At 49.6% G+C, this 22,382-nt stretch overlaps 1 protein-coding gene across 1 annotated transcript in view; it reads right to left on the reverse strand.

The window, feature by feature from the left end:
• Positions 1–22,382, reverse strand: part of LTN1 (listerin E3 ubiquitin protein ligase 1) — a 55,824-nt gene that overhangs the window by 3,657 nt on the left and 29,785 nt on the right. Inside the window, exons 19-29 of the mRNA XM_008160346.3 lie at positions 21,853–21,989; positions 17,916–18,051; positions 17,576–17,720; positions 16,593–16,806; positions 15,698–15,935; positions 15,296–15,370; positions 13,837–14,023; positions 7,002–7,173; positions 5,696–5,916; positions 3,939–4,133; positions 2,959–3,126 (exon numbers count right to left, since the gene is read on the reverse strand). Of these exons, the coding sequence (XP_008158568.2) occupies positions 2,959–3,126; positions 3,939–4,133; positions 5,696–5,916; positions 7,002–7,173; positions 13,837–14,023; positions 15,296–15,370; positions 15,698–15,935; positions 16,593–16,806; positions 17,576–17,720; positions 17,916–18,051; positions 21,853–21,989 (1,888 nt within the window). The remainder of the gene's footprint in view (positions 1–2,958; positions 3,127–3,938; positions 4,134–5,695; positions 5,917–7,001; positions 7,174–13,836; positions 14,024–15,295; positions 15,371–15,697; positions 15,936–16,592; positions 16,807–17,575; positions 17,721–17,915; positions 18,052–21,852; positions 21,990–22,382) is intronic.

The following is a 22,382-nucleotide window of genomic DNA, read 5'->3' on the forward strand; positions in this document are numbered from 1 at the left end:
ACCCGGACCCAGGGGCGCACGGCCTCACCCGGACCCGGGACCCAGCCTCATCCGGATCCAGGGCGCATGGCCTCACCCGGAACCAGGATCCAGCTTCACCCGGACCCAGGTGCGCGTGGCCTCACCCGAATCCAGGTGTGTGCGGCCTCACCCGGTCCCGGGATCCAGCCTCACCCGGACCCAGGGGCGCGTGGCCTCTCCTGGACCCGGGACCCAGCCTCACCTGGATCCAGGGGCGCACAGCCTCACCTGGACCCGGGATCCAGCTTCACCCGGACTCGGGACCAGCCTCACCCGGATCCAGGGGTGCACGGCCTCACCCGGACCCGGGACCCAGCCTCACCCGGATCCAGGTGCTCACGGCCTCACCCGGACCCGGGATCCAGCTACACCCGGACCCAGGGGCACGTGGCCTCACCCGGACCCAGGGGCGCACAGCCTCGCCCGGATCCGGGACCCAGCCTCACCCGGATCCAGGGGAGCATGGCCTCACCCGGACCCGGGATCCAGCTTCACCCGGACCCAGGGGTGTGTGGCCCCACCTGGACCCGGGACCCAGCTTCACCTGAACCCAGGGGCTGGCGACCTCGCCCGGACCCGGGATCCAGCTTCACCCGAACCCAGGGGCACTTGGTCTCACCCGGACCCTGGTGTGTGCGGCCTCCCCTGGTCCCGGGATCCAGCCTCACTCGGACCCAGGGGCGCGTGGCCTCTCCCGGACCCAGGGGTGCGGCCTCACCCGGACCCGGGACCCAGCCTCACCCGGACCCAGGATCCAGCTACACCTGGACCCAGGGGCACGTGGCCTTACCTGGACCCAGGGGCGCGTGGCCTCACCCGGACCCAGGGGCACGGTCTCACCCGAACCCGGGACCCAGACTCACCCGGATCCAGGGGAGCATGGCCTCACCCAGACCCGGGACCCAGCGGGGCCTCGTCTTCTTGATCCCAATTCCTGTCGGTCAATTCCCTCTCAGCAATTCCCTCGGCCATTTTCTCAAAGCTCCGGGGCGGCTGCCTCGGAACTCGCTGGGCGGCGGGCTCGGCGAAGCTCCAGTGTGCCCGGTGCGCGGCGGCAGGCTGGGCTGAGGTCACTGCGGCGGCACTCGGGTCTGCAGCGGTGACTAGTCGCCGGGCAAGTGCACCTGGATCCAGGACCCAGTGGGGTCTCGTCTTCCCGATCCCAACCCCCATCGGCCAGCTCCTTCCTAGCAATTCCTCTGGCCATTGTTCTGGATGGTGTCTGCTCTGTTTTCCAGCTGTAGCCTCAAAATTGTTGTGGTAGGCAACAATCAGGCGTCTGCCCTATGCCGCCATCCTGGTCCTCCAGTAGATTCTCAAGTAACCTTATAAATGTGGTTCTGAACACTGTGTCGTCCATTAGTTTACTTTCCTTCATCCCTTCTATTCGTGACCTGCTTCGGTGTCTTCACCTTTTGGCTGCCTCCCTATCGCTCAGCTGCCCCAATCTCCCTAGGTGGTCGCTCTTGATACCCCCCTTTGTGGGCTGAGTGCAAAGTCTTGGTGTTGTTAAGCCTTGATTGCTGTTGGTACACTGGGAGGATTTGACCTCCAGTCCAATTGGCTGTGAGGATCAGGTGTGTCTATGCTGGGAGACAGCCCCATTCAACCAGACTTGTAAAATTGTAAAAGCCTCTGTGGTCAGCTTGGATGGGGCGGAGTTTCAGGGTGGAGCCTACAGCCTTGGCTTCCTGTCAGCCCCGCCCCATGAGGTTCCTGTGTCTCAGTGTCCCTCTGTACTCCCTGCAAACACCTCTGAGAGAAAAGCGCCCTGGAGTTTCGCCCGCTGCCAAACAGTCTAGTCTCTCCCCTAATGAATCTGGATTCCCAGATTCTCGCTCGGAACTGGGTTTCAGTGTAGTCGGAACTGGGTCTCAGCGCAGTCTGGCGCTTTTGTCTCCTTCCCACCAGAGCAATTCAGCGGCACAGGCAACAGTCCCTCCTCTGCGTGCATTCCCGTGCGTGCCTCCGGTGCTCTGCCTTTCGCTGCTTCTCTGCATTTCCGCCTTACAGCCCAGATTCCCCCAGTATAAGCCTGGCTTCCCAGGGTTTCGCCCAGAACTGGGGTTCAGTGCAGTTGGAACTGGGGTTCAGCACTGTCCGGAGCTTTTGTCTCCTTCCCGCTAGGGCAATTCAGCGGCACAGGCAACAGTCCCTCCTCTGCGCACCTTCCCGTGCGCGCCTCTGGAGCTCTGCCTTTCGCCGCTCCTCTGTGCCTCCGCCCCACAGCCCAGATTCCGGTTTCGCCCGGAACTGGGGTTCAGTGCAGTCGGAGCTGGGGTTCAGCGCAATCTGGAGCTTTTATCTCCTTCCTGCTAGAGAATGCCGGCCAGGCCGTCAGCCACCCCTTCCTCTCCGGCTCCGTCCTCCCCGCACGCGCGCGTGCTCGTGTCTCCGCACTTGTCTCCATACCTCAGGCTTTTACGGCTCCTCTGATTTTCCTTGTGGTTTTCTCTTTCCTTCTAGTTGTGGGCATTTCAGTCCGCCAGCTTTCCTGTGGTTCTGGATGATGTCCGTTTTGACTTTTAGTTGTATTTTTGAAATTGTTGTGCCAGGCTGTAGGTTAGGTGTTTAACTTATGCCACCATCTTGGTTTTTGAAAATATATTTTTTAAAAAATAAAAAGAGCCAAGTGCTCTGATGCCAGACGGCCCTCAGTTCCGCATTTCTCAGTCTACTTTATGATCTAGATCGTATAAGACCACGTGTTTGTGAGCACTGAGATCTGTATTAGAAACACCCAGTGATTCAAATGCTTTCATGCTACCGTTCTCACTAATTTACTATTTACTTTGTACAGATTTTGAAAAACCATCTTAGTATGTCTCCCATTAACTACAATTAAGAGTTTATTTTTCATTGTTTTCTTTTCCAAAGTTAGATATCACATATATTATACATAAAGTAATAAATAAGTTAATTTCTTTTTAGACTCACCAAACAGGCTGAGTGGAACTTCTTCTTGCATGTTCTACAGGCTTTTTTGGGAAGAGAATAGTTGAACCCATGGATGACTGAAAAGCAGATCATGCAATCTTCAACACCCTCAAAGCGTTTGTCTACATTATTTTTCCATAACGCTAAGCCTTCCATAATACTTCCATTCTGTTAACAAGAAGAAAAAAAACAGGAATATACAATGAAGACAACCAATCAGTTAAAGTTGAGTTTTAACTTGGAGAGAAGAAAATCTGTTCTGCTATATTCACTTCTTTTAAGTTTTATGAATATTGGTTTTCAAAATGACCACCGAAATTTTGGAAGAGATAAATCTTTCTCCAGTAAAGACAAGATTTAAAAAAGGGTTTTGCACCAATACTTCAAGGTTCAGTCTCAGCTTGTTGCTTTATGAAACTCTTGATAAGTCAATCATTTAGATTTTTTCCAAATTTTAAACTAAAACAATTAATCATTTTATCTTCCCACTGCTGATTTGTTCCAGCTCTAAAAATTGGTGAATTTATTTTTTTTTTAAAAAGTTTTCTTTACTGTGCAATGTTCACAATGTGTAAACAAAGCTAGAAAGACTTACAGGTGTTTAAAAGTCAAAGGTCTTTGAAGTACTGGGATTTCTATAACCACAGAAGGAGAGTTGACATGTTAGACTAAGAGTAGCCTGGAAGACAGTCATCTGTCTGGCATATTACAAAACAATTCCACTCTAGCCATTTCCTTAATCACAACGTACTGTTCTGTGTCATTTATAACATCAATAAAGTCAAATCAATTCCTCTCGAAGACCAGAGATTAACAGGAAACCTTGGCCCGTGCAAGTCACTCAGGCACAAATCTGTGCCACCCAAGGAGCCAGGCGACCCATTTCCACCTCAAGCAGGGGATGTGTGTCAGTCTCACCGCCATGGGCAGGAACCAACGAGGGCCCTCAGCGTGGAGGCCAAGTGTGTGCAGGAACCGACCTGATGAGTGAGGTAGGTGCTCAGCTGCAGCATCCAGTTCCGCCACTGCTGCACGGCCACCCCCACGCGCCGCCCGCTCTCCACGGTGATGGAGCCCAACGGGTAGTTGGAAGGCAGCTGTATTATCAGCTCAATGACGATGTCCTCGATGCTGTAAGTAGCCATCACTTCGCGAGTAGTAGCGCGAGCCTTAACCTGCAACACATGAACAGTAATATTTGTTTTGTCAAATTTCTTGCCTTTTTTCCACTCAAAAAGCATTTCAATAGGTTGACTATTAGCAGCCAGTTTTCATTCAAACAAGACGCAGGTAAGCACTTTCACTTAGTGGAAGTCTGTATTTCGTAAGTACCTGACACAGTCGTCCTTCGGTACCCACAGGGGGACGTAGCAGGACTCCCCTGCCCCTACGAGTGAGTCCTTCCGTCCGTGGGTCCACATCCCTGGGAACCAACTCTGACTTTGGACCCGAGGCTGCTGAGCCGTGGACGGAGAACCCACTGGTGAGGAGAGCTGAGGGTATTTTATGGTGGTTTAGGACATTCCAAGTGTATTTTACTGGGAATCCACTCTCATAAAACTGTTTTATTTTGTTATATTAGCTTTACCATGTAACACTAGTGTCTGACTAGACAAACGATGGAACAGGTTAATCATCACCGCTTGCCTTCCAGGGCATCAGATGCCATGCGTCTGCCAAGCCTCCCTCTGCGGCAGATTCTGAGTTTCACAGCACAACACGCACCCTGGTTCTGGTTTTCGTTCAGCACTGCAAGCACAGCATGAGACACCAATGACCGCCTTTCACAACCACTCTTCTGACGTCCTAATTTCCGGGCTAACACCTTGCATCACCTTGAATGTCTCCTCCTGCTCCTCCCAGCTCTTCAAGCTTGGATAAATTTCCACAAAATTCCCCACCCCCCGTTACATTCCCATCAGCACTGCCCAACCAGGCCTGCTCCTGCTCACAGCACTGACGCCAGCACTCCCCCACATGCCTCGACCCCGCGCTATCCAACAGCCCAGGGTGCAGAGCAGCTGGCACAGAGGTAAGTCCACCCACCCACCACCGCCTCCACAGAAATGTGTCAGCGGCTGCACAGGACCAAACACTGCAGACTGCTCTGGGAGGCCTTTCCCAGCGTGACCTGACCCATCGCAGAGCTGCCTGCTCTGACAGCCGCCTGCAGGAGCCTCCTCTCCATGAACACGGTTCCTCGTCCTTCCTCGGCAACTACAGAAATCCTCACTCCCAGCCTTTTGCTTCTGCCACTGTTTTCCTGCAGCGATGCCTTTCCACACGTCTCCCCAAACTCCTGCCCCTACAGCACCTTCCTCCACAGCCAATGGTCCTCCCGTGCCCACACTCTTCCCCTCCAGGTGCCACTTTCTAGTCTCGAACACCACAAACCGTGGTCGGTGTCTCACTCCCGACCAGATGGCACGTCCCACAGGCCAGGCCCTAGCTATTGACCACCCTGCTCGCACCCAAGCCTGGACCTGGAGGCGTCCAATATATATTTTACCAGAACGGATGAATGTTCAGAAACTCCTTGGTGGGGCTAATGAGATTACACCCGTTTCAATCTATGCTTTAATGTGAGATCTGACGCACAAGAGTCAGAAAATACAGTAGGCAATTTCTGTAAATTCTAAACCAACAGTCACAACTGTGATACTTAACTCACTACACATGTCAGGCACAATCAATATTTAAATCACCTTCCTAGAAAAAAATGCAAGATTATACTAACCATCATGCCATTAAACAGCTGTGTGCTTGTCTGCACAGCAGTGATTTCCTGTAAAGAAAGCACACTGCTGACGTACTTGCTGGTGAACCTATCGACAATGTTGAAGACGCGCTTCTCGCTGCTGTTCCACCACAGCCGGACCATGGCGGGCAGGTCCTTCAGCGTCATGTGGTAGACGGAACAAGCCAAGTGCGGGATGTGGTACGGCAGGGTGGTCATTTCTGAGGGAAAAGCAAAGTCTTAGTTAGCAACATGGATCTCATACACAGAATAACAGGCTAATTCGAGTACTTTCCTAAGAAAAATCCCAATTCCTCACATGAGGACTAGCGCTCCTAAAACAAACATATCAAAGAAGCTGGGACTGTACCATATTAGCTTTTTCTACATATTTAAAATGACCCATTACCACGGCAAAAAGAAAAGAAGATTCCAACTGACCCTGGAAAATCTGCCTAGAAACAGCGTTCTGTATTTCACACGAAGTCACAATAACAGGAAGCACTACTTTAAAGGGGGAATAAACGACGGAAGGAGTCCCTGTACTCCCAGCGTCACTGACGCATTCACGCCGAGTCCCGGAACACCCACCTCAACCTCACAGTCCCGCCCGTGCGCTAAGGCAGCGGCCGCCAACCTCTCTGACCTCACGGACACCAGTGGTCCACGGAGGTCTCCCGAGTCTAAGGCATTTAAACACATTATTCCGAGGAATCCATTACAACGTAGAACAGCCTGAGCCCCTGGCTAAAATCTGAGCTCACAGTGAAGGAAATAACTTGTTCTCGTCTTTGTTTCCCCAACGGCAGACGCCTGATTACAGGCTACAAACCATCATCACAGGACACGCACTTGTTTATGAAGAAAAATGTAAGTCTCAACAATCTAGGCTTCAAAAATGTGTTAAATTCTTAACAGCGTTATCTACAAGGTCACACTGAATGTCCTACTTAGAGAAACATGGAAGGCCTTGTACTCAGGCCCCGTGAGCTGCACCCTCAGGTCTGAACCTGTCTCCAGGAGAGCTCACGTGTGCGCACACACGCACATGCACACATACCACATGCACATGTGCACACTCCACACGCGCACACACACCACACACATACACGTCACGCACACCACACACACACATGCAATACACCATGTGCACACACCACATGCACATGCACACACATGCACCCCCACCCACCACACATATACCCCCCCCACCCATCCCCACACATACATGCACATACCACATACACAAGCACGCACACACGCATAACACACACACATGCATAGGCACACACACACCATCACTGACCTCTGATACTCAGCTGGACCTCCTCCGTGAAGAAGGTCTTGGGCTCCTTGCTCGAGAGCTCAGGGGCTGCCTCAGGGCAGGTCGGGTTTTCGGGCATAAGCCTGAACAGGTGATAGAGCAGTTTATTTAAACTCTTTGTTTTCCGGAGGTACATTGAATACAGAGCCCGAAGCTGGTGGAAAGCAAAAATGTGTTAGTAAACCCAGTTTAGCCAAGATCAGTCAGTAAGAACAAATCGAAGTAAAACAGATTGTACAAGAACAGTAAGAAAATCATTAGGGGACATATGCAATACTTTCAACAATACGATTTTTAGAAACCATTAACCTGAGGACTCAGAATTACACAGAGGAGTCCCACGGAACAGATGCCACATCCTTCCTTCCCCGACGGGCCATGTGATGGCCCTGCCTCCTTTCCTCATCGACCCGCAGACGCTGTCGCTCCCTCATCACGCGACACGTGCTCTAAGGTCTTCCCCCAACAGTCTCCGGGAGGCTCACCTGCACTTGGAGTCCCTGCTCGTGGAAATCCACTCGCCACTCCCCAGATGACTCACTCGTCCTCCCACGCCTTCCACACATTCCTTCCACCCCACAAGCCCTCGTCTCTGGAAACCTTGCTTAGAACCAATTCCATTCCTGGCGGACCCGCCCCACCAAGACCCTGCAGCGTCCCTGCAGGACAGCACCGCCAGCAGTCCGCCTGTCGCTTTAGGATCGGGAGCTTCTGGTAAAACCAGGGGCTGCTGGGATCTTCTGTGACACAGGAGAGCCGGGCCCCCCGGGGCACTGCGGGCACCTGTGAGCCCATCTGGAGAACTCCTTGTCCCTCAAGGTCCAGCACTTGTCACGGGCTCACACAGCTTTAACGTGATTCCCTCCACGCACCCGCACAGCTCCTCCCAGGACAGGTGCCGAGGGCTCCAATGCGGGGATCAAGCCAAAGGGTTTCAAACTGATTCTTAAAATACATTGATCCAAGTACCTTTACCATGAAGCATTCTGGGGGGCACTACCTTGACCAAGTACCACACTCAATGTCACCAACAGGAGGCCCGGCCATGCTGAGCCTCTCGGGGACACGGTGAGACACATCACCCTGGGCAGAAGCCCTCCTGCTGAAAACCAACCAGCACCTAACCACCAGGAAAGTCAGAGCCGAACGGTCTACAAAGTAACTGACCTGGTGAGCTCCCAGTGAGAGAAGAAAGGTGGGGAATTACTGGGTAAAGAAACATGACAAACCAACACAAACAAGATCCTTGATTAAATCCCAACAGAGAAGGAGACTCACGTGTCTATAAGGGACATTTACTGAGAAATGTGAATACAAATTAGCATCACTGCATGAAATTCATTTGAGTATAATAGCTACATTGCACTTAGGTATGAACATGTCCTTGTTCTGAGGAGATACATGTTTATTTACTTATTTTAAAATATATTTTTATTGATTTCAGAGAGGAAGGAAGAGGAAGGGAAACATCAATGATAACAGAGAATCATGGAGCGGCTGCCTCCTGCACACCCCCTTCTGGGATCAAGCCCACAACCTGGGCACGTGCCCTTGACTGGGAATCGAACCTGGGACCCTCCAGTCCACAGGCGATGCTCTATCCACTGAGTCAAACGAGCCAGGCAGGAGATCCATGTTGAAATACTTCTGGTAAAGCATCATGATGTCTACAACTTTCTTTCAAGTAGATCATCAGGAAGAAAGTGAATACAGAGCAAGTGTCCAAGTATGGCAACACGTGTCGGAAAGGGCACATGACTTCATGAGTTATTCTTTCTGCTTCTAACTTTAAAATGTTTCAAAATATAAAGTAGAAAGGAATTTTTTTAAAACATTGTACAAATATACTTTTTACTACATGGAGGTGTAATACATTTGTATTGTTTTTTTTAAATATATTTTTATTGATATCAGAGAGGAAGGGAGAGAGAGATAGAAACATCCATGATGAGAGAGAATCATGGTGGATCGGCTGCCTCTTGCAAGTCCCTCACTGGGGATCGAGCTCACAACCTGGCATGTGCCCTTGACCGGAATCGAACCTGGGACCTTTCAGTTCGCAGGCCGATGCTCTATCCACTGAGCCAAACTGGCCAGGGCAGAAAGGAAATTTTTAAAAAATTAATCATACATATCAATAGACTTTCAAAACCACACACACCTTACCTAACAAGCCCACTCCTAGGTAAACAACATCGGAAATAAGAACATGTCCACATGGACGCTCACAGCGCACCAGCCACAACAGCCACAAGGTGGGACCACCTGAGTTCACCAGCAGGTGAGTGTGCTACGCTCGCGTGTGGTGTGTAAACATGATGTGGTGGGCTCCTCAGCACAAGAGACTCAGCCACAGAAAGGCCTCCAGCCTGACACCTGCTGCTACGATGGCTCCTGAGACTCGAGCCCAGGGGAAGCAGACGCAAGAGGCCACACAGAGGCTGCCCCCCAATGTACACACACTGAGAGTAACTGCCCCCCCGATGTACACACACTGAGAGTAACTGCCCCCCAATGTACACACACTGAGAGTAACTGCCCCCCAATGTACACACAGAGAGTAACTGTCCCCCCAATGTACACACACTGAGAGTAACTGCCCCCCCAATGTACACACACTGAGAGTAACTGCCCCTCCAATGTACACACACTGAGAGTAACTGCCCCCCAATGTACACACAGAGAGTAACTGCCCCCCAATGTACACACAGAGAGTAACTGTCCCCCCAATGTACACACACTGAGAGTAACTGCCCCCCAATGTACACACACTGAGAGTAACTGCCCCCGCAATGTACACACACTGAGAGTAACTGCCCCCCAATGTACACACACTGAGAGTAACTGCCCCCCAATGTACACACACAGAGAGTAACTGTCCCCCAATGTACACACAGAGAGTAACTGTCCCCCAATGTACACACACTGAGAGTAACTGCCCCCCAATGTACACACACTGAGAGTAACTGCCCCCCAATGTACACACACTGAGAGTAACTGCCCCCCAATGTACACACACTGAGAGTAACTGCCCCCCAATGTACACACACTGAGAGTAACTGCCCCCAATGTACACACACTGAGAGTAACTGCCCCCCAATGTACACACACTGAGAGTAACTGCCCCCCAATGTACACACACTGAGAGTAACTGTCCCTCCAATGTACACACACTGAGAGTAACTGTCCCCCAATGTACACACACTGAGAGTAACTGCCCCCCAATGTACACACACTGAGAGTAACTGCCCCCCAATGTACACACACTGAGAGTAACTGTCCCCCAATGTACACACACTGAGAGTAACTGTCCCCCAATGTACACACAGAGAGTAACTGTCCCCCAATGTACACACAGAGAGTAACTGTCCCCCCAATGTACACACACTGAGAGTAACTGCCCGCCCCCGCAATGTACACACACTGAGAGTAACTGTCCCCCAATGTACACACTGAGAGTAACTGCCCCCCCAATGTACACACACTGAGAGTAACTGCCCCCCAATGTACACACACTGAGAGTAACTGTCCCCCAATGTACACACACTGAGAGTAACTGTCCCTCCAATGTACACACACTGAGAGTAACTGCCCCCAATGTACACACACTGAGAGTAACTGCCCCCCAATGTACACACACTGAGAGTAACTGCCCCCCAATGTACACACACTGAGAGTAACTGCCCCCCCAATGTACACACACTGAGAGTAACTGCCCCCCAATGTACACACACTGAGAGTAACTGCCCCCCAATGTACACACACTGAGAGTAACTGCCCCCCAATGTACAGAGAGTAACTGCCCCCCAATGTACACACAGAGAGTAACTGTCCCCCCAATGTACACACACTGAGAGTAACTGCCCCCCAATGTACACACACTGAGAGTAACTGCCCCCGCAATGTACACACACTGAGAGTAACTGCCCCCCAATGTACACACACTGAGAGTAACTGCCCCCCAATGTACACACACTGAGAGTAACTGTCCCCCAATGTACACACAGAGAGTAACTGTCCCCCAATGTACACACACTGAGAGTAACTGCCCCCCAATGTACACACACTGAGAGTAACTGCCCCCCAATGTACACACACTGAGAGTAACTGCCCCCCAATGTACACACACTGAGAGTAACTGTCCCCCCAATGTACACACACTGAGAGTAACTGTCCCCAATGTACACACACTGAGAGTAACTGCCCCCCAATGTACACACACTGAGAGTAACTGCCCCCCAATGTACACACACTGAGAGTAACTGCCCCCCAATGTACACACACTGAGAGTAACTGCCCGCCAATGTACACACAGAGAGTAACTGCCCCCCAATGTACACACACAGAGAGTAACTGTCCCCCCAATGTACACACACTGAGAGTAACTGTCCCCCCAATGTACACACACTGAGAGTAACTGTCCCCCAATGTACACACAGAGAGTAACTGTCCCCCAATGTACACACAGAGAGTAACTGTCCCCCCAATGTACACACACTGAGAGTAACTGCCCGCCCCCGCAATGTACACACACTGAGAGTAACTGTCCCCCAATGTACACACTGAGAGTAACTGCCCCCCCAATGTACACACACTGAGAGTAACTGCCCCCCAATGTACACACACTGAGAGTAACTGTCCCCCAATGTACACACACTGAGAGTAACTGCCCCCCAATGTACACACACTGAGAGTAACTGTCCCCCCAATGTACACACACTGAGAGTAACTGCCCCCCAATGTACACACACTGAGAGTAACTGTCCCCCCAATGTACACACACTGAGAGTAACTGCCCGCCCCCGCTATGTACACACACTGAGAGTAACTGCCCCCCAATGTACACACACTGAGAGTAACTGCCCCCCAATGTACACACACTGAGAGTAACTGCCCCCCAATGTACACACTGAGAGTAACTGCCCCCCAATGTACACACACTGAGAGTAACTGCCCGCCCCCCCAATGTACACACACTGAGAGTAACTGTTATTTCTACGGGTTAGATCTGAAAAGGAAGATCATCAATGGAGCTACCAGCTGTTGAGTGTGTAACACAGCCTTTGGGATACCCTGTATGTAAAATGTCCACAATCGGCAAATCCAGACACGGAACACAGGTGAGTGGTTGCCTGGGGCTGAAGGGTTTGAGAGGAAATGGGAACTGATGACAAATGAGTGAGGGGTTTTTTTCCCAGCCGCACACACACAATTACACACACACACACACACACACACACACACACACTCACACAATCTCACACACACACACACACACACACACACACAATCTCACTCACACAATCTCACACACACATACACACACACACACAATCTCACTCACACAATCTCACACACACATACACACACACACACACACACACACACAATCTCACTCACACAATCTCACACACACATACACATACACACACACACACACACACACACTCACATGGCTTTGGTTACAGTTCAATCTGATTGACTAGTTTTATGAGAAGGTAAAAATAACCCAGACTTAGGGCTGATTAAGGTTTTTGTGGGTTTTAAATTCTGTTGTAGGATTCACCTAGTTGTGTTATTTGGTGGGTTACAGTGGTTTATCTGCCCACAGCTCAGTTCAGTCCCAGGCTTAGCAAAGCTGCTGGGAAGGTCTCTGTGCCCTCCCACACTCTGGTTTAATGAAAAAGGTGGTGCATGGCCATTTTCCAAACTTCTGAATATATGATGACAAGACCAAAATTCCTACACATAAAGACCTCAATTTAGGGCCATTTTTGAGATGAGCAACATTTTAAGAAACAAATGTAAAAGCCCAACAATGAGCTCTTGAGGTGTGTCACCAGCAAATAACACTAGCTCAGGCCACGGGAAGGCTCAGGCCACGGGAAGGCTCAGGCCACGGGAAGGCTCAGGCCACGGGAGGCTCAGGCCACGGGAAGGCTCAGGCCACAGGAAGGCTCAGGCCACGGGAAGGCTCAGGCCACAGGGAGGCTCAGGCCACAGGGAGGCTCAGGCCACGGGAAGGCTCAGGCCACAGGGAGGCTCAGGCCACAGGGAGGCTCAGGCCACGCGGAGGCTCGAGCCACGGGAGGCTCAGGCCACGGGAGGCTCAGGCCACAGGAAGCTCAGGACACGGGGAGGCTCAGGCCACGGGAAGGCTCAGGCCACAGGGAGGCTCGAGCCACGCGGAGGCTCGAGCCACGGGAGGCTCAGGCCACGGGGAGGCTCAGGCCACAGGAAGGCTCAGGCCACGCGGAGGCTCGAGCCACGGGAGGCTCAGGCCACAGGAAGCTCAGGACACGGGGAGGCTCAGGCCACGGGGAGGGAGGCCTGAAGAGAAACCAAGTGATTCTGACACCGAGGTCGATGATGCCCTGTAACCTGATTCCCGAGATACAAAGGCAAAGATGCAACTCGTGACCTACGGCACCAAGAGGTGGGTCGTGCCAACAGCAGACCCATAACAGGAGCGTTCTGAAATGCGCATCGGCAAGGAGGGCCCACACGCTCTCTCTGAAGAGGCAGCCCCGCCTTCCAGGAGGCCGTGCTCGGGAAGCTATCCTCCACCAGACTGACTCAGTCCGCAGTGATTCTCCACGTCGGTGCCTGCCTCAAAGATGTTAAAAATAATAAACTGGAGGACATTTTCCAAGTGGACATGAGGCTGCGGTAAAATTACTGCTCTGGGACATTTCCCACTTAGAGAGAACGGCTGGGGTAACATGGGTCGTGTGCACACGCCTTCCTCTGAATGCTGGTTTTAAATAGGCGGATTGGCTGAGGACAGACTTGTCCGAGCTGCCCCAGGGGTGCTGACCTGAGAGGAAGAGGCTTTGAAGAAGGTGAGAATCAGCTTCCAGGTAAGCAGGTATCCCAGCACCGAGCAGAAGTCCTCGCTCAGCGGCCGGATCACCACGATCTGCCCCACAGGAACACCGCCAAGGATGCTCTCCAGCAGGTCCTCTTGCGTGTGGAGAAGGGACATCAGTGCTGCCGGCGGGGACCTGGGAGGCAGAGACACCCCACTTTCTGCACAACGTACCCTCAACGACTGTCAGCATGCTTACACTTCAAACATTTCAGAAAAACCTTTCTCTATTTCCCAAAAACCACTTAAAAATCTCCTTTTATAGATTCACCTTGAACTCCGAATTTCACATAATGGCAATTATAGAAAATGAAAGACATAAAATATATATCACTTATACATGAAAATATACGTATTGTACATGATATATTTCATATTCATAAAGATGTAAATATATATATTACATGTAAAGTGTTTTTAAATATGTAAACTTTTAAAGTATGTATTTAAAAAATGTTACTGGCTATAAAAATATGGACTCTAGAAGTTATCACTTAGTATTTAAACATCTATTTCAACCTTCTGTTTTATAGATGGAAAAAATCATACCCTTCGCAAAGCTGAAATGCCTCAGGCCCCTCAGCGAATGGAAGAACAAGGCTACCAAGTCCTGCCAGGCCCTTCCCCCCGCAGTGGGCGCCGAGACACAGGCTCAGGAAGTTTAACAGTCACGGCAACGCAGGCCCCATGTGCTCCTCTCTGAACTTCCAGGGCTCCTGGGAGGCTCTCTGCAGGGGAACCTGTGAGACCCTGGACCCTGTCCTTCACCCGTGTCCTCCGTGGCTCCCGCCCCTGCCCACCCCCACGGGTCTTCCAGCTTCTGCATGCTTTCCTCCACCACCTCCCACACTGGCCTTTCTCTACTCCAGGCTCAGCGGAGAGAGTGTTGGCCTGCGGACTGAAGTGTCCCGGGTTTGATTCCAGTCAAGGGCACTTGCCCGGGTTGCGGGCTCGATCCCCAGAACGGGGTGTGCAGGAGGCAGCCGCTCCATGATTCTCTCTCATCATTGATGTTTCTATCTCTTTCTTCTCCCTCTCCCCTCCTCTCTGAGATCAATAAAAATATATTTAAAAAAGAAAAGAAAAAAAAGAACATTTACTCAACACTGTATCCTCCCCTCAGCATTTAATCAACACTTTGCACTAAATGGGTGCTCAAGTGATGTTTGGCCACAAAAGCTACCATGTGGCCTAAGAAGTTTTACTAAACAGTAGCAAACTAAAATATGATTAAGGAGCAATTACGATGAGGAACAATCTTTTTGGATGAACTCTAGATTTCATTTACATCTTACAGGTGGCTGAGAACACCTGTTGAATGAATATACGCTGCACCCTGGGAAGTCACTCTACATGAGATCGGTTATGACACTGCAATAAGCAATAAGCACATCATTAAAAGCCTTACAAGGCTGGTTCTTCCTCTTCGTCTCCATATGACTTCAGATTATCCTGATCGTACTGTGGCAATTCTGGCATCAACCTGCAAATCAGAACATTAAATTATTTTATTTTGAATTGTTCATTGTTAAAAATCATGTTTAAGAGCAGAAAGACCAATACTTATTTTGTAATGAATATATTTTTTAAATGTTTCCTGAAATAACTACCTATGGCCAGGATTATATAAATGTAAACTCTATATGGAGAACACAGTGAAAGATAAAAAACCTGGCTTCCCTTAACAAATGCATAGTCAAGTTTACTTCATTTTTCTGTTGTTGTTTTAACTTTAAAGACTTTAAAAGGGTTAAAACTGAATATATATTCTATTATCTTAGAGCGCCATGACATCTAGTCAGACTCTTACTTGTACAGCATCTGATAAACAGCAATTTGCACGGGCCGAGCTCTGAAGAGGAGTAACGGGGCCAGTGTGTTCAGCAAAGTCTGGAGATATTCCGGTAAGTTTGTCTTCTGGCCAGCAATCAACCTTGCAGGGAGCTTGTGACTCAAAAGCTGATCCTTTGGGATATATGTTAATGTTTCACACATGGGCTTTAGCACTGCATTCTGAAAGGACGTTTCAGATGTATCTCTGCTTTCTCCTGATGACAAAAAGAGAAACACATACATGCACAGCCCAAAACAAAATGGGAAGTACAGTTTGACTGATTCACAGGTGATCAATGTCATTAAAGAAAATGCACCTGGAAAACAAGAGAGCCCTGGCCAGTGTGGCTCAGTAGGCTGGGCGTTGTCCCAGACACCAAGAGGTCACTGATTAGATTCCCATCAAGGCACATGCCCAGTTGTGGGTTTGACCCCCAGGAGATTCGTGCAGGAGGCAGCCGATCAGGATTTCTCTCTCATCAATGTTTCTCTCTCTCTCTCTCTCTCAAATCAATTAAGAAAACTATATTAAAACTTAACATTAAACCAACTATAACTCTAGAACCATGAACTGAATACATTAACATTACATAATCTCAACTGTTCGATGACTTCTATTCTCCTTCTTAAAAAGGGCAGGTTTGAGTTGTAAATCTATCTGTGTTATCTGGTTCCTCCCACTTTAATCTGCAAAGGCCGTCGATGCCATTTTCACCTTCTCATCATGACTGAGCACATGCTGCTTGAGATGCCTGATTCTCTGGCCTGGTCTTCTCCTCTGGTGGACTGTTTGACTTACAAACCCAAAGATGCTGCTTGGGATTTTCTGACAAGTCATTTTTAATCTCATGCGTATGCTCCTTTTTACTTGCCTGTAACTGTCACCAAGAGAGGTAAAAGCAAACTGTGGATGCCGTGGGAAAAAAATTCTTTCCATTCACTGACGAGGTTTGCAGGAAGCTGGCCGGCAGGGTCCAGCGTAGTGGAGTCGAAGAACGCACTAAGCTCACAGGCCAGAGCACAGCTGACACAGGCCAGCAGCTGCACCAGGGGCACTGAGCGCAGGGCGTAGTTCTCACGCGTCGTCTGGGAAACAGAATGAGTTGGTCAGCAGACCTCTCTCAGAACACCCCCACAAGGCCACACAGCAAAGTCCCTTTCAGTTCCCAGGGACCCTTTCTGGAGTTTACATCCAAACAATGTTTCAAAATTAAATACTAGAAATTATAATCAACCCATTTATTCCGAAATGTTCTTTTTTATTTCTAAAAAACAAAACAAAATAGCATCAATGACCATTTAGCAAGTGGAATACATTAAAGACACATTTATAATCTTCTCAGGAGCCCTGCTGACTGGGCATTATTAAATTATGTTAAAATAAGGACACCGAGGCTCAGCAAGGTCACATTTAAAGCCCCAGGCCACAGCACACAGCCAAGAGCGGGAGAGGCAGAGACTCCGACCAGGTCCACCCTGACCCCCTGCACGCTAGCGCCCACAATGATCTCAGGAAGACGCCAATCACCTGAGGCATCAGTTCCTCTGACAATACTGACAGTGTGTTTGAAGAATAACTTAATTAGGACACAATGTCCAAAAATCTTGCCATGGAGAGAGAAAACCAGAAAGGCTGTGCAGCAGATACTACGTTAAAATGAGTGAACGAGGAGACCAGCTCAACAGCGGTTGGGAGACGGTCACGGAATGATAATGAACCTGTCCGTGAACCGGGAGGCGGCGAGGAGTCCGTCCCCAAAGGCGCTAGTCACCATCATTACATAGACGACACGACTGGGCGGCAGTTCTGGTCTGCAGATGACCAGCAGAGGACACGAGACGCCCGTGCGCTCACCTCCAGCCAGGCCAGCATGGAGCACATGATGAAGTCCCACTCCCTCTCGGCCAGCGGAGGGGAACAGCACCTCAGAAACAGGGAGAGGAACCGCACGATCTCTACGTTCACTCCCAGGACCTCTGGGCTCACTCCTGACAGGTCACTGTGACGAGGACAAAGCAAAGCAGAATAGAAAGCATTAAAGCATTCGACAGACCACATCCCTTTAACCTTACAGCCTTATAAACGAGCGAATGAAATGTCCACCGTCCTACACTCTGCAGAGTTGTGACTATAAAATACACATTCTGGGTCCAGATTGCATGGACGGAGGAAAACAGTATAAAGCATCACCCACCGACTGAAAAGAAAGATATCTTCATGGTCCTTCTTCCAGCTCATTAGGGTGTTCAGTATACCATGCAACAGCTCTCCATCGTCTACGCTTCTGGTTCGCAGACAAGAATTTACAATGGCAAGATGTCCAAAACCTCCTAAAGGGAAATTCAAAATGAATATTAACAAAATGTAAGTTATATTGCTACTATAATAAAGACTACTTTAAGCTACTTTCTTGGACAGAGGGGGTGTTAGAGGCACCAATCCCTATGCAGTTGAAAATCTGCATATAACTTTCGACTCCCCGCAAACTTCCTCCGCCCCATACCCGTGAAGAATTGGTTCCAGGACCCCGCCCCCGCCCCCACAGACCCTAAATCCTTGGGTGCTCAGGTCCCCTGTATAAATCCGCCGGGAACACGCACTGCCGGCCTCCGCACCACAGGTTCCCACCACAGGTCGCTAATACCCGGGCCACGCAGGGGAGCTGCACACGAGTGGACCACCGCTCCAACCATGGGGGTCAACTGTGAATGCATCTCCTCTTCCTTCAAAGGCAGAGCTTTTTTTTTTTTTTTTTTTTAATCTTCCTGGCAAAATAGAAGAGACTCAAGGTACAGGGCGAACAAAAGTAGGTTTACAGTTGTTCGTATGGAAAATAACAATGAATAAAATAACACAAGAATAAACACTGTTTAGTGTACTCACAACTGAAAACCTACTTCTGTATAACCAGAAGTAACTGATTTTCTAAGAACTAAAAATCTTTGTCAGCTAATTCTGTCTCATCAGTTTGGCTGAAAGAACAAAACTGGATGTCAAATATCAACACATCACCCTAACTGGTGTGGCTCAGTGGATGGAGCATCGGCCTGCGGACTCAAGGATCCCAAGTTCGATTCCGGTCAAGCGCATGTACCTTGGTTGCGGGCACATCCCCAGTAGGAGGTGTGCAGGAGGCAGCTGATGGATGTTTCGCTCTCATCGATGTTTCTAACTCTCTACCCCTCTCCCTTCCTCTCTGTAAAAAAATCAATAAAATATATATATTTTTTAAAAATAACACATCTGTCCTCCTCCTATACTGTCCCCCGTCGGGCCTCTGCAGGCTGTGCACCTTCTGTCCGGGACAGCACCGCAGTCCCTGCCCCTCCTCTCTGCCGTCCCATACAGCCCGTCCTTGGTACAGCTCTTGCTGGAGAAATCACCTGCTCCCATTAGGAACTCCTCTCCTCTACGGGGTTGGGTCAACTGCTTTCCCCTCCAGAACTGCAAATCCCAACCCAACCCTCAGGGAACCCTACGTGCACACAGCAGGGAAGCCCAATGCCACCACGTTCTCTCTGGCATCAGCCGCTCCAGGTGCCATTCGAGAGCTTCCTCTCGTGTTTGCTGACAGGCACCTCTTGTTATTTCAGACGTTCACTGCCCTTCGGGAAATCTACAATGTAGTTTCCACTTGTTACATGACCTGGCCTGAGAGGCCTGAGCCTGTCAGTTAGGCACCCAGGAGGCTCCCCTCCACACGCGCCCCACACGGCTCACATCTGACTTGTGTTGAGGTCCCGCCCTCTCGCCTTTCCTCACCTGCTCAGTGGAATTTTCCACCAATGATTTCGTCTCAACTTTCTACCCTTTCTCCTCCCCACGATTTTCCACCAATGATTTCGTCTCAACTTTCTACCCCTTCTCCTCCCCACGTGTATTTTCCCGGTGGCCTTGTATTCCTCTCCAGCTCCCACTTTCTTCTTCCCCCCGCTTCGCCAACACCTAGAACAGACTGTCCGCCCCACCTTCTCAGCACAAGTTACTCCAACAACGCCAATGCCAGCAGACCCTTCAGGCCCTAGTTTATCTGACCTGCTGTGGCTTTAACACAGGTGACAGATACCACCTACAAGTCCTCGTTGCTTCTCTTTATCTTCAGTCCTTAGTCTCAAGTCTGCCTCCACCCACACCTCTTTATTCTGTGCTCGTGCTCCCTTGATCCTGTGTCTGAACAGGCTCCCCTCCCTGATGGATCTGAGGCCACCGGCCGGAATGGACTCCCACAGCAGCATCTCGGTCATCACATGATACAATTTTAGGTCTATCTTCTCCACACACAGCCAGTCGACAGCCTGCTGCTCCCTGAAACCTCCATGAACCCTCATTCCACAGGCACCTTCATCTCACATGCTCAGAACGGAGCACTGGCGCCCTGTACGCTCCGCCCGTCCTAACCCTCAGGTGTCCTACGGGGTTTCCCTCAAGGGCTCTGGTGCTCCCGCCTCCCTCACAGGGAGCCCTTCAATTCTGTGTCTGAATCTCCTTCATGTCCACATCCTCTTCCACCTCTGCCTTGACTGAAGCTCTGCTTCTCTCTCATTAAGCTTATCCTAGTAGCTTCCCACCTCGTCTCTCCCCCAGTCTCCCCTCTCATGCCCGCCTTCCCACAGCTGTCAATATGCTTCCGAAGGGATGTGCTCTGCTCCCAGATGTGGGCCAACAGCTCCTGCAGCTTCAAGTCCACGCTTCACCTACACACGAGGCTCAGGATCTGCTCCCTCCCCTGCACGGAGCCCACCTTCCTGTGCACCCCAACCTTCCACCTGAGACGCCAGCTAAACTCAACGACCAGCACTCATCCTGTTTCTGTGTTCCTGGAGAGCCCTTCCCAAACCATGGCCATAGAGAGACAATCCTTCAACACTCAGGTGACTGTTTCTCTGTGAAATCGCCACTGACACTCAGAGTGGAAAACGCCTTCTCTGCCACTTCTCCACATGGATTATGTCGGTTACCACATGATACAATTTTATGTCTATCTTCTCCACACACAGCCAGTGTTCAACAGGGTTTGTGAAGTTAATAACAGATGGCAAAGTGTCCAAAGAAGTTTAAAGCAGGGGTCCTCAAACTTTTTAAACAGGGGGCCAGTTCACTGTCCCTCAGACCGTTGGAGGGCCGGACTATAGTTTAAAAAAAACTATGAACAAATTCCTATGTACACTGCACATATTTTATTTTGAAGTAAAAAAATAAAACGGCAAAAACACCTGCATGTGGCCCACGGGCCGTAGTTTGAGGACGCCTGGTTTAAAGCCTTTCTCTATTTCCCAAAAACCATTTAACAAGTCTCCTTTTAGCCCTAGCCAGCTTGGCTCAGTGGATAGAGCGTCGGCCTGCGGACGGAAGGGTCCCAAGTTCGATTCTGGCCAAGGGCACATGCCTGGGTTGCAGGCTCAATCCACAGTGGGGGGCGTGCAGGAGGCAGCAGATCCATGATTCTCTCTCATCACTGATGCTTCTGTCTCTCCTTCTCCCTTCCTCTCTGAAATCAATAAAGAAATATATTTTAAAAATAAAGTAAAATAAAATAAAAAGTCTCCTTTTATGGATTCATCAGGACTTTTAAGAGCTGCCCAGCCAGTGTGGCTCAGTGGTTGAGCCCTTCACCTATGAACCAGCAGATTGTGGTTCAATTCCCAGTTAGGTCACATACCCAGGTTGCGGGCTCCATCCATGGTACTGGAGGCAGCCAATCAATGATTCTCTCATCATTGATGTTTCTCTCTCTCTCTCCCTCTCCCTTCCTCTCTGAAATCAATAAACATGTATTTAAAAAAAGAACTTTAAAAAAATACAACAAAAGCTGTTCCCTCTTTTGCCTTTCTGTGCTCACTCACTGGCTGCCAGGGAGACAAGGCACAGCTCACAGAGCTAGGCACAGCCAGAGGGTCTGAGGTTGTAGGTCTTCCCTGAAGACCTAGCACTTCTGTCCCACACACGGTGACAGACACTCTCCACAGACACTACCCCCACTGCCCATCAGCTTGTCCTGTAGCAGAAGCATAAACTAGGAGTCAATCAGCTAGAACTTATCTCTGTTAGACTTGGGTTCAGATATTAAGAGACACTTGTTTCAACTCAAGCAATAATTAAAATAGCAGAATATTTACTATCAGGAAACTAACCATTCGTACTGCAAAGGTCTTCCCTCGCCCGAAGGGCAGGCACACACTGAGCAATGAATTCTTTCTTGTCGTCCTCGGGCAGAAATGGACAGAGGCTCTGGATGGTGTGCATCTTGCCTTCCGTTAGGGGGAAAAACCTGTGTACAGAAAAGGTGTGAATTATATTTGCCCTAAGTATGAGTTATTTCAGAAATGCCTTACTCAGACTCTTCTGGGTGATGAGAACGCATCTAAATCTGTACTTCCATCATTGCTAATAAGGCAAATCCTTTATACTTTCATTTCACCTGTGAATTACCTTTGACTATTCTATCTGTGAATTACCTGCTCAAGTCCTTGACATATTTTTCAATTTGGATTGTTTTACTAATTAATAGAAACTATTATATATTATGGACATTAATTCTTTATTAATTTGCAAATGTTTTCTCCCATTTTGTCACTTGGCCTTTAACTTTGCTGTATTTTTGTCATACAGAAGATTTTTTTTAAAAAATGTATTTTATTGATTTTTTAGAGAGGAAGGGAAA

The sequence above is a fragment of the Eptesicus fuscus genome, chromosome 3, assembly GCF_027574615.1.
Source record: "Eptesicus fuscus isolate TK198812 chromosome 3, DD_ASM_mEF_20220401, whole genome shotgun sequence".
In the NCBI taxonomy this organism is placed as follows: Eukaryota; Metazoa; Chordata; class Mammalia; order Chiroptera; family Vespertilionidae; genus Eptesicus; species Eptesicus fuscus.